The sequence below is a fragment of the Chelonoidis abingdonii genome, chromosome 4 (genome assembly GCF_003597395.2).
Source record: "Chelonoidis abingdonii isolate Lonesome George chromosome 4, CheloAbing_2.0, whole genome shotgun sequence".
NCBI classification, from domain to species: Eukaryota; Metazoa; Chordata; order Testudines; family Testudinidae; genus Chelonoidis; species Chelonoidis abingdonii.
In genome coordinates, this window is record NC_133772.1 from 64,433,092 (window position 1) to 64,446,070 (window position 12,979).

Below are 12,979 nucleotides of genomic sequence, written 5' to 3' on the forward strand. Positions count from 1 at the left end.
CCCCCGCTCCCTGTCCCCTGACTGCCCCGACCCCTATCCACCCCCACCCCGCTGAGTCCTGACAGACTCCTGGAACCCCCACGATCCAACCCACCATTCCCCATCCCCTGACCGCCTCCCCCCAGAACCTCTGCTCCCTCTCTGTCCCCTGGACTCCCTGACCCTTATCCAACCCCCCCAGCCCCAGCCCCTACCATGCCGCTTACCCCTACCTCCCCCCTCTCCTGGATCCTCAGCGTGCCATGTCCAGGAGCGGCCCTGGACAGTGCTGCAGTGACCTGGCTCCAGCGGGGCCTGAGCTCGCAGCCCCACCCTCTTACCACGTGGCTCCGAGCAGCAGGAGCTCAGGCCCTGCCCCCTTACCATGTGGCTGCAAGCAGGAGGAGCTCAGGCCCCACCAGAGCCAGGCCGCTTTAGCTCTGTCCAGGGCCACTCCTGGATGTGGCACGCTGAGGGGCCAGCAGATGGGGGAAGGTGGAGACGGGGCTGGGGCCGGCAGGGAGCCTCCAACATTCTCATGGGGGCCCCTGCAGGGCCCAGGGCAAATTGCCCCACTTGCGCCCCCCCCGGGTGGCCCTGCCACAATGTAACAGTTGCCTAAAGATCAATTTCACTTAGTCCATAAGACATTTCACCATTAAGCCTATAAAACAGAGGTTTCTGCTTTGGCTGATTTGAATTCTGTCCACATAATGCTTCACCTTACCAATTGCTTAGGAAGGAAAATCTGAAGTGCATCGTTTTCCATCCTTAAAACATGACTCCAATGGGTAGTGCGTTCCCACTTGTAACACTCAGAGTTAGTAATTCCAAACTGTGGAAAGCATTTAATGTCTCAACCCTAAAGCAAAATATGTTTCTACAGTTAGACTTAATGAATTTCCAGTTACTCCTGGCATATTATCATAGCAAAATGGTATCACTGAACCTAAGAAAATTCCCTATTTTCCATGGATACTTCCAATTATAACATAAACTTTTCCAGAGAACTGCACTTCAGTTCTTAAAGGAAAACACCTTGTAATGCTGATTTTTTAAAAAGGGTCCCATGGTGATCCTGGCAATTACAGGTTGGTAAGCCTAAATTTAGTACCAGGCAAAATGGCTGAAACTATATTAAAGAACAGAACTATCAGACGCATAGATAAACACAGCATGTTGGGGAAGTGTCAACATGGCTTTTATAAAGGGAATTCATGCCTCAGCAATCTATGAGGGTGTCAGTGAACATGTGGACAAGGGTGATTCAGTGGATATAACGTACTTGGACTTTTAGAAGGCCTTTAAGGAGGTCCCTCACCAAAGACTTCTAAACAAAGTAGGCAGTTATGAGATAAGAGGGAAGATCCTGTCCTGGATCAGTGACTGGTTAAAAGACAGGAAATAAAGGATGGGAATAAATGGTCAGTTTTCACAGTGAAAAGGGGTAAACAGTAAGGTCCCCCAAGGATCAATACTGGAACCAATGCTATTCCATATACTCATAAATGATCTGGAAAAAGGGATAAATAGTGAGGGGGAAAAATTCACAGATGATACAAAATTATTCAAGATAGTTAAGTGTGACGCTGACTGTGATGAGTTACAAAGGCATTCACAAAGCTGGGTGACTTTGTGAAATTCAACATTGATAAATGCAGAGCAATGCACACTGGAAAACATAATCCCAACTATACATATAAAACGATGGGGTCTAAATTAGCTGTTAGCACTCAAGAAAAAGATCTTGGAGTCATTGTGGACAGTTCTCTGAAAACATCTGCTCAGTATGCAATGGCAGTCAAAAAAAGCTCACAGAATTCTAACACCCATTAGGAAAGGGAGTTTAACTGGAGTGGAGAATCAAGATGTGTGTGTTTAAAGATGTTAGTGGATACGTCTAAGCCCATGAGAGGCTTTATCTGCCCGATGCTTCTCTCTTAAGGGCCAACATGATTCTTTCAAATTTACTTCCAAAATACTGATATTGGAAAATGGTCTCTTCTTCCCAGGTGTCCTCTCAATTCTTTAAATTGAGGCGGTTCCCTAACCTCAAAATAAAAATGGACCAACTGTATTAGTTCAGAGGAACAACGTTATTAAAACAAAAAAAAGTCTCCCCTTCCCCTAATCCCCACTTTTTTTTTTTGACATGATACCTTTGCTGAGAAGTTGGAAGAAGGTCAGCCATAGACGAAGTCCGCAGGATGGGGTTATGGGTCACAGGCATAGCAACAGAGGAAGTGGCAAAGAAGAGGATATAGAATTTAGAAGATGAGGATATAGGTCTCAGGAGAGGCAGAACAGCTGCTGTGGTGCTGAGGGTAAGGAGGAAAGTTAGAACAACCAAAGACAGGTTGGAGGCAAATCCAGGTGTAATAAGCACATCACGGGAAAACAGTGCATATAGCTGTGTATGAATCTCTGGGTCTGAATGGTAGCACAAAACATTTGGGATCATGGCAGTTTCAGCATCATTTGTGCTTTGAAAATGCCTCTCCCCCCACGTCCATATTATCTTATTTCCCATGATTAAATCTGTGATGATTTCCCTGGGTGGATGTAAATCTGTATGTTTTTATAAACAACACATTCTCCTCTCCACAAAGGGGCAGTAGTGTATACTAGATTACTGTTTAGAGACTAATCATATACACACACAGATATATACCAGTGCCCCTTTCCATAGTGAATCCCAAAAGAAAATGCCCAGGCTCTGTTTCCATAGCAACCAAACTACAGTGATGTTCCATGTAAGGGTTTATACATTGAGTTAGTTGTAGATGAATCCTTTGGTATTATTACTAGAACAGAATACTGAAGAATGTAAGTATTAAAAAGGCACCCAGACAATAAAAATGTGATTGTATATGAGAGAGTATGTATTACTCATCGTTTGGTTTACAGGGGATGATCCTGCAAAATATGGAGCATCTTTAATAGAGTCATAGATTTTAAGGCCAGAACGGATGATTAGATCATCTAGTCCAGCGTTTTTCAAAGTTAGGGTTGTGACCCAGTACTGAGTTGCAGCATGTAAGGCACTGGGTCACTCTCGTCAGCACCGCCGACTGGGACATTAGAAGTCCTGTTAGCGGTGCTGCCCAGCTAAGACAGACTAGTATCTACCAGCTAAGACAGACTAGTATCTACCAGTCAACCACACACCTCATTTGGAACCAGAAGTACGCAGTCAGGCAACAGGAGAGACACACAAAAAAGCAAATACAGTACAGCAAATACTGTGTTAAAAGTAAACTGCTAAAAAAGTGAAGGGAAAGCAGCATTTTCCTTCTGCATAGTAAAGTTTTGAAGCTGTATTAAGTCAATGTTCAGTTGTAAACTTTTGAAAAAATAATTGTAACGTTTTGTTCAGAGTTACGAACATCCTCCATTCCCGAGGTGTTTGTAACTCTGAGATTCTACAGCACTTTCTATGAGGAGATAAGCACTCTGAAGTGTCATTGACCTCAGTGGAAATCGAGGAGGTTAGTACCTCAGACCTAAATGAACTAATGGTAACAAAATCTAAAAAGGCAAGTTATAAAAGGTTTCTTTTGATGAAAATTTTAAAATTTCACTATGTTTTTGTTACAATCTCATTATTCCATTTATTTTTTTAAAAAATGTTTTGTCAGTTTAAATACTATAGCTGAAGGATTTAAGTGTCACAAAAACAGTGACACAATGGCGGGAAAGGGACACAACGAGCAAAATCATAGAAATTTAGGGCTGGAAGGGACCTTAATAGGTCATCTACTCCATCTAGTCCAAGAGCTAATGTGCCAGTGGTTTCCTGTACATGGTATATGCATGTGGGAGTGTTAACTCTACACCAAAGGATCAAATTTATACATTATTAAATTGGATACCATTATTTCTTTTAATTTAAGTAATTAGCATTATTATAAAACATAGCTTCTGTTACCAGCATTTAACAGCCTTTACAGTTATCTATTCTGGCCTAGCAGGCAAACACCATATAAGTGAATAAAGGAAGAACAAAATAAACAGAAGATGCAATTCCTATTTAAAATACAAGTGTTTTCAGTGTTTAAGTGTTTAAGCTTTCATGTTCAATTCATGGAAAGCAGGCTCAGTTTAAGCAGGGTCTGAAATCCAATCTGTTAATTCCCAATCTCAAGGAAACTGGAAAGGGGAAACAAACCTTAGCTACACTATATTGTCAAACAGGTCCTTGTCATACTTTTAAATAAAGATTTCCATTATGCTTTAATATTGTTTGTTACGCATTTTGCTTTCTTTTTATATCACATGCAAATACACTCTGCTGAATACCAAAAAAAACCCCCAGATTTGATGCCTGATCCTATAGTACTTACTTCTGAGAGTAATATTCACTGAGGAAAGTAGTCCTGTTTGTTTCAGTGAAACAACTCACTTGAGAGAAGATTATTCATATGAAGGATTGGGTTCGTTGTATTTTTGTTTTCTTTTTTATTTCAAAGAGAAAAAAAATATTTTCTGTGATAAATATTCCAGGGTGACAAACAGTAATTTTGGGCAAATTGCACATGAGGATTGTGTTCTGCTAGGTTTGTTTTTTATTGGTGGGGTTGTAACTTGCTTTAAAAATAGCAGCATAAACAGAAACAAAATAAGGGATGTATTCTTAATTTGTCCATTAAAAAAGTTGTGGATCCAGAATGGAAGAGGAATTTATTGCAGAGGGATAACTGCATTAAATACTCATTAGCATTTTCTTTTTATTGTCCCATAATCATTAACTCATCTACTGTAGTTACAGTATAATTGTATTTATAATGAACACAATAGGATTAATGTGCCCATAATGTAATTCTACCATGACCAAACAATAATAGTAGTACCATTAAACCGAAGTGCTATATAAGTTCTCAGACATGATCTATGGTTACATCTACATATATAGTGGAGTAGACACTGCCCTCCCAGCTAGCATGGCTATAAATACCAGTCTGAATTGTGAGGTGTGGGTTAAGCAAGCAGAGAAGGTACCCTACACAGCCCACATATCACATGTAAATGCCACTAAATGCCAAATAAATGCTTCTCATATTTACACTGCTGTTTTTAGCAGTGTGATGTCCCCCTATCTCCCTCGCCAAAGCCTTCCCCCCGTGACCAACCTTTCACTGTGGCGTATAGCTGCACACTGCAGTCACGAGTGTGGCTGCAATCTGCCTTTCACATGTACTTCCTGTACTCTACACACCACCCTAAGTATAGACATAGCCTATCTTCTTACTTCACAAGTTTCACACACAGTGCTATCTAGGTACCCCTGGAGGTGGGTGACATCTAAAAATGGGCAGGCAAGAGTAACAAGTAGAGGTACATTCAGCTAGCTTACAGGAGCAGGTGAACATTAGCCTGTGGGTAAAATTTTCAAAAATGCTTAAGTGATTTGGAAACCTAAGTCTCATTTTTTAAAATGAGGGCCAGATTTACACAGGTATTCTGGTGTATAAAGATGCAGATAGGTACCTAGTGGAATTTATGAAAACACCTAAGTGACTTAGTGCCTAGCTCCCATTGAATTTCTTAAGTCACTTCGGTGCTTTTGAAAATGTTATCCTAGTATCTGATGCAAATTAGTGGAAAGTTAGATCCAGGATGGCAGGACAGAACCATCAGCCAGTCAAGAGCACTATTCTATAACTTCAGGCATCTCCACAGCAAAAGTCAAGCCCAGCAGAGAAGCTCTCCACTGTGCGCAGAAAGGTAGTTCTGGTCTTTCAGTATTTCAAAGTTTGATTTTTGTCCACAAAAGGGAAGGCCTTGAGGTCCCTGCTCTGAGGTGGGCTGCCCCAGAGCCACAGACTCCAGTCCAGAAGCCAACCCATCAGTAAAGATTTTCACTATATAAGACCCTAACACTTGTCCCATTGAAGTCAGTGGAACTTCTTCCACTTGGCTCTAATTGAAGAGCCATAAATCCAGGTAATATTGGTGCTGAACCAAACTAATCTAGAAATTTCATCCAGATACTTTGTACGCACGGCGACAGTTGATGGCACTGTCCAGGGAAACAATCTATATCATAAATGGAACAGATGGAACCGAAGGAAAAGTTATCCCCAGCAACATCAGGAGATGGTGCCAAATGGCCAGTGAAATTAAATGTCAGTTAAGCATCTCTTTACCTGCATTTCTACTATAAGAATATAAGAATGGCCGTCCCAGGTCAGACCAAAGGTCCATCTAGCCCAGTATCTGTCTACTGACAGTGGCCAATGCCAGGTGCCCCAGAGGGAGTGAAGCTAACAGGCAATGATCAAGTGATCTCTCTCCTGCCATCCATCTCCATCCTCTGACACCAAGGCTAGAGGACACATCCTACCATCCGGCTTAATACATTTATGGACCTTCCCACCATGATTTATCCGTTTCTCATTTTAAAAACTGTTATAGTCTCGCTCACAACTTGTCGGTAAGGAGTTCCAAGGTTGACTGTGCACTGGTGAAGAAAACTTCCTTTTTTGTTTTACCTGCTGCCTCTTATTGTCTTGTGACCCCGTTCTGTATTTATGGATAAGTACTAACTTTCCTTATCCCTTTCGTCCATCTCATGATTTTATCTTATTTCTATCATATCCCTGAACTCCTCCTTTTCCAGGCTGAGAGGCCTAGCTCTTTCATCTTCCTCTATGGACTCTCCAATCACAATCATTTTTTGCACTCTCTGAACCTTTCTAGTGCCGGTATATCTTTTTGACGGTGAGCGCCAATCTGTTAACATTATTTGAGAGTGAGCCTACATGGATTTATGATAAGGCAATAATATATTCTCCGTCTTTCTTCTCCCCGTTTTCATGCACTCTAATATCTGTTTGCTTTTTTGATTGCTCTGTAACTGTGTGACATCTTCAGAGAACTTCCACGATGACTCGCAGATCTTTTTCCTGATTTCGTTGTAGCTAAATTAGCCCCTCATTATTTATGTAGGAAGGTTTCTAAGGTTCCAAAGAAAGGCCTAATACTGTATTTATGGTACATGTGAAAATCCATAGCTTGACGAGTTAAAAGCTGGTGAAGAATATACTATAACTAGTGAACCACACCATAATGAGGACAGTTCCAGTGCAACCAACCTCTATGTCTTATTTTGAAGTCCACTACTTGGTAGCCTCTTCATTGAAGTCAATGGCAAAATTTTGCAGACATTCATGAGCAGGTCTACACTAATCATTGTAGTTGGATGTCTACACATATCACCAGTACCTTTTTTGGCATTCTACCTGTAATGCAGAAGCCTGATATGATGGTGTGTGTTTGCACACTGGAATGGAAACTGACTTTGCGAACAACCTGTATACAGAGAAAGCAGCAGTGGGATTTCGTGATACAAAATTTTGGAGGACACTTAACAGTTTCTCAAAGGAAGGTTAAGACATGGTTTAAGATTTGTGATTAAGCTAAAATAAGGAAGATCCAAGTGCAAGTTGGGTTTAAAGCACGTTATTACAAAGGCTACTTGAACAGACAGCTGAAATTACGTTATATTATTCCCCCTGTTAAAATGTGTTTTTACTGGGAACACCAGTGACTTGTAACTAACTTGAAATGTACTAGAGGACAAAAATAAAACTAGAAGTCTTATAAATATTCATACATTCGTGCTATGCCCTAGTGCTTGTGGTGATTACAATAACTTTGCCACTGCATTAAAAGTGATAGTTTAGGCCCTAAAACTATTGTAGCATTAAAGAAGTATTAATAGCACAACTCTTCTTTCTTTATCACATAAATCCTTTGCACAGTCATCTGTGTCCGTCTATTCATTTCTTGTACACCCAAACTCCTTCTATTCAGATTAGGGCTTTTCGGCTCCTATTCAGCAATGCACTTAAAGGTGTTTAGCTTTCATTTCACATGTTTTAAGTCCATTTCCATTTCGCAAGGTCCTTAGTATTGCATGACAGTGGGACTAAGAATCTTTAGGTTAGCATCTCTTTAGTGTTTTGCGAATGGGACCTCCAAGGAATAAGATGAGAATGTGAGGGATCACATATTAGATTGCAGTTAACAAAGCAAGTTCCCATTGACTCTTTGTAAAGACTCTCACTGACTTCTATGATTTTGATAGCCCTACCCCCAGTATTGCAGAGCGAGCATGTACCCTGGTGGAGTGGATCGCCATTCATTTTCTCTCAATGGAAGAGGTTAGTTGCATTTTGTCTGAGCTACGACTTGTGGTCTGAAAATGTACACTGCAGGGGGGGCATAATGCAGATGGATTTGGCTTCTATAATCAATAATTTGCGGTATTTTCAAATTACTGAACTCCAAATACTATTAAAAGATTAAGATTCGACTGCATGCAACATGGTGCCTTTTGGGGAGCTCAACAGTAGAAATTCTATGTGTAGTACCATCAATTCTGCCATTAATGAAGTTATGTGGTACCTGGGCGAGAGGTGCTGTGGTAGTGCAGTTTTTCTGCTACCCTGTATTCAACACCTGGTATGGAGGGATGGAGAGTAATTCGACTTCTTCAGTCTTGACTCTCTCCTCGGAGTCATCGCGGTACCAATTACACAAGTGGGAACACTGGACTTGTCTATAAGATATTTCAACGGAAATAAGAACTCTTCTATTGTGAAGGATTTGTCCCTTTCATGGCCAGCTGGAATCATGCTAGAGTAGGAGGATTCCACTGTTAATTTCTCTTTACCCTCCCCTTCGGGACTATATTTCCCGTTGTGCTGTGGTGGATCTGTACTTCAGAAAGAAAATTTTTTTTCCTTAACCAGTGTCATTTTAAACTGGAGGAAGCAGCAAGCATTAAAATGATTGTGTAGCGTGCCGTATCAGGGCTCTCCGCAAGAATTGCATACTGAAAATGAAATTCTACCCTATAAGAATTTTCTCCACTCTGTCGTCCATTGTGAAAGAGCTCCACCAGCATGTATTGGGATACAAGGGGATCTTCAGAATTGTGTTTTTGACCTGGAAACACGTTATTCTGTGGCTCTTCATAGAGTGTATCGCGCAACTGTTCAAAGGCAGTTAACTATTGTCATGCTTGATTATTGCTCTGTCATCATGACAATGGACTTCTTCTCACCTCTCGGCTTTTAATTAAGGCATATGCTGAATGTTCTTACTTCTTTTTCCTCAACTCTAATGTTTTTAATAGTTATGGCACTGAGTGACTTTTTACGCACTGTTTTATCCTCGTGCTACTAAGGAGATCTGATCTATTACTAGCTTCTATGTGGTCCACGGGACACAATCCAGTGCATTCCTGGGGTTTTGCTGTTTAAGAATGAGTAAAACTGCCGAGATTCAGATTTGTACGTCTGGTAATGTAAAGCGTTGACTCAATCCTCTACCCACGGCATATCTGAACCTTTTCTAGTGCCAGTATATCTTTTTTGAGGTGAGAAGACCACATCTGTACACAGTATTTGAGATGTGAGCATACCATGGATTTATATAAGGGCAATAATATATTCTCCGTCTTGTTCTCTATCCCCGTTTTAATGACTCCTAATATCCTGTTTGCTTTTTTGATTGCCTCTGTACACTGTGTGGACATCTTCAGAGAACTGTCCACGATGACTCCAAGATCTTTTTCCTGATTCGTTGTAGCTAAATTAGCCCCCATCATATTATATGTAAGGAAGTTTCTAAAGGGTCCAAAAGAAAAGACTAATACATGTATTTATGTACATGTGAAAAATCCATAGCTTGACGAGTTAAAACAAGCTGGTGAAGAATTACTATAACCCAGTGGAACGCACCATAATGAGACAGATTCCAGTGCAACCAAACTATAATGTACTTTATTTCTGAAGTACACTAACTATGGATCAAGCCTACTTCCATTGAAGTCAATGGCAAATTTTGCAATGACATTCATAGAGCAGGATCTAGCCCTAATACTGTAGTTTGATGTCTAAACCATATCACAGTTACCTTTTTTTTGGCACAATTCTACCTGGAATGCAGAAGCATGATATGAAATGGGGTGTTTTGTTTGCACACTTGGAATGGAAAACTGACTTGGAACAAACTGTATACCAGAGAAGCCAGCAGTGGGGAATTTGTGATACAAAATTTTGGAAGGAAAACTTAACAGTTTATCAAAAAGAGAAGGTTAAGAATGGTTTAAGATTTGTGATTTAAGACTAAAAATAAGGAAGAAATCAAAAGTGCAAGCTGGTTAAAAAGCACCAGTTTTATACAAGGCTACTTTAACAGTACAGCTGAAAAATTACAGTTACTCATTTTCCACTGTTAAAAATGTGTTTTTAATGGGAACAACAGTGACTTGTGAAACTTGATACTGTGAAATGTAATAGAGGACAAAAATAAAACTAGAAATGTGAATTATAAAATATCATACATTATGTGCATAAATGCACGCTATGGCCTTTGGTTGATTAACAATAACTTTTGCACAAACTGATTAAAAAGTGATAGTTTTAGTGCCCTAAAAATATTGTAGCATTAAAAGGAAGTTTCATAGGCAATAAAACATAATTCCTTTCTTTATCACATTAAAATTCCTTTGCACAGTCCATCTGTAGTCCAGTCTTTCATTTCTTGTACACTCCAAACTCCTTCTGAATTAATTAGGGCTTTTCAGGCTCCTATTCAGCAATGCACTTAAACAGGTGTTTAGCTTTAATCACATGTTTTAAGTCCATTTCAATTTAGCAAAGTCCTTAAGTATGCACTTGACTTCAGTGGGACTTAAGAATCTTCTTAGGGTTAAGCATCTCCTTTAGTGTTTTGCTGAACTGGGACCTCAAGGAATGAAGGACTGAGAATGTGAGGGAGTAAATATTAGATTGCAAGTTAAAAAGCTAAGTTTCCCATTGACTTCATTTGGCTAAAAAGACTCTCACTGACTTCTACTGATTTTGGATCAGGCCCTAAACCCCCAGTTATGCAAGAGCAGAGCCATGTACCCCTGGTGGAGTAGAGATAGCACAATTCATTTTCTCCAATGAGAAGAGGAGTTGCAATTTTGTCTGGCTACTACTTGGGTCTAGAACAAATGTACACTGCAGGGGGGGACATAATGACAGACTGGATCTTGGCTTATATAAAATCAATAATTTGGGTATTTTCAAATTACTAAAATAAGCAAATATATAAAAGATTAAGATTTCAGAATGAATGCAAAATGGTGCCTTTTGGGGGCAGCTCAACCAGATAGAAATTCTATGTGTATTACCAATACAATTCTGCCATACATGAGTTAATGTGGTACCTGTGAAAGGTGCCTGTGGTAGTGCAGTTTTGCCCATGCTACCCTGTATGTCAACCATGGGATGGAGGGATGGGAGAGTAATTTAGACTCTCATTCAGTCTTTGACCTCTCTCCTCAGACTGTCAATAGGGTACCAATTAACACAAAGTGGGACAATGGCTTTTCTGATAAGAATACTATTCCAACAGGAAATAAGAAACCATCATCTCTATTTGTGAAGAATTTTAGTCACCATTTATCATGGCCAGCATGGAATCAATGACCTAGAAGTAGGAGGATCTACCACATTATTAATTCTCTACCCCTCCCCCTTCCCGGGGACTATATTTCCCCAGTTGTGCTGTGAGTGAGAATCTGTACTTGTCAGAAAGAAAATATTTTTTCTCATTAACCAGTGGTGCCATTTTAACCTGGAAAGAAGCAGCCCAAGCATTAAAAAATGTTGCTGTCAGATGGCAGATATCAGGGATCTCCGAAAGGGACATTGCATAACATGAAAAATGAAAATTTCTTACCCTAATAAAGAGGATCTTCTCTCCAACTCTGTACCGTCCTTGTGAAAGACGCTCCACACAGAATTTATTGGGGCATTTACAAGGAGGATCTTCAGAAATGTGTTTGACCTGAAAAACAAGTTATTACTGTGGCTCTTTCATAGAGTGTATCTGCAGCAAACTGTTCAAAAGGGCAGTTAACATAATGTCATGCCCTTGATTTATTCTCTGTCATCATGACAAATGACTTCTTCCTAACACCTCTTCAGGCTTTTAATTAAGGCACTATTGCTGAAATTGTCTTACTTCTTTTTTCCCCTCAACTCTAATGTTTTTAATAGTATGGCACTGAGTGACTTTTTAAGACACTGATTTTAATACCATCGTTGCTACTAATGGGCAAAATCATGAAATCTATACTAAGCTTCTATGTGGTCCACAGGGAACAATCCCAGTGCATTCAGTGGGTTTTTTGCTGAATTAAGAATGAGTAAAAACTGAACGAAGACTTCAGGATTTGGTACGTCTGGTACATGTAAAGCCTTGAATCAAATACACCTCTACCCCCATATAACGCGACTCGAGATAACACAAATTCGGATATAACGCGGTAAAGCAGCGCTCCAGAGGATCAAAGCAAGTTCAGTATAACGCGGCTTCACCTATACCGCAGTAAGATTTTTTGGCTCCCAAGGACTGCATCATATCAGGGTAGAGGTGTAGTAATAAACCTCATATAGGATTCAGATATTAGCAACACAGGCTCTCCTCTTACGTTAAGCCATGTGAAAGAGGAAAAAAATGGGTGATCACAGCTTTTTCAGGGCTACTTTTTTCTCTTGCTCTGCAGAGCTTCTGGCATAGCTTGGGGACTCACAAGAAAGACCCTATAGATCTTAAAATATCTGCAAAAGGATCCTTTGCATCAGCATCTTCTGTCATCACCCAGTAATGACAATACAGATGATGTGTCCTCCCTTTGGGTCATGGGCAGAGTTCCGATGGGCCCAAGGACTGGGCCACAATTTCTTCTTGAAATCTACATGTATTTTCAATTACATAAAATGGTAACATTAAACAAAACTATATTCTTACTTATTAAAAATATTAAAATGAAAAATAAATACAGCAACAGTTTTTTAAAGCATCTGTGAAATCCAAGGTTGTGGGGATTCCCAAATCAAAAGGGAATTCCCAAATGTGGAACGATAAAGTAGAGGCCAGTGATGCTCGCAGACACTCAGTTTACCATGGAATTTCACCATATAACTGAGTGATG

General features: G+C 40.1%; 1 protein-coding gene across 3 annotated transcripts in view; it reads right to left on the reverse strand.

Annotated features, from left to right (window-relative positions):
* The window catches only part of GAS2 (growth arrest specific 2), a 138,870-nt gene that overhangs the window by 43,501 nt on the left and 82,390 nt on the right, over positions 1-12,979 (reverse strand). For all 3 annotated transcript variants that reach the window (XM_032775260.1, XM_032775258.1, XM_032775255.2), the window contains one exon: positions 11,722-11,829. In XM_032775260.1, coding sequence (XP_032631151.1) covers positions 11,722-11,829 — 108 coding nt within the window. The remainder of the gene's footprint in view (positions 1-11,721; positions 11,830-12,979) is intronic.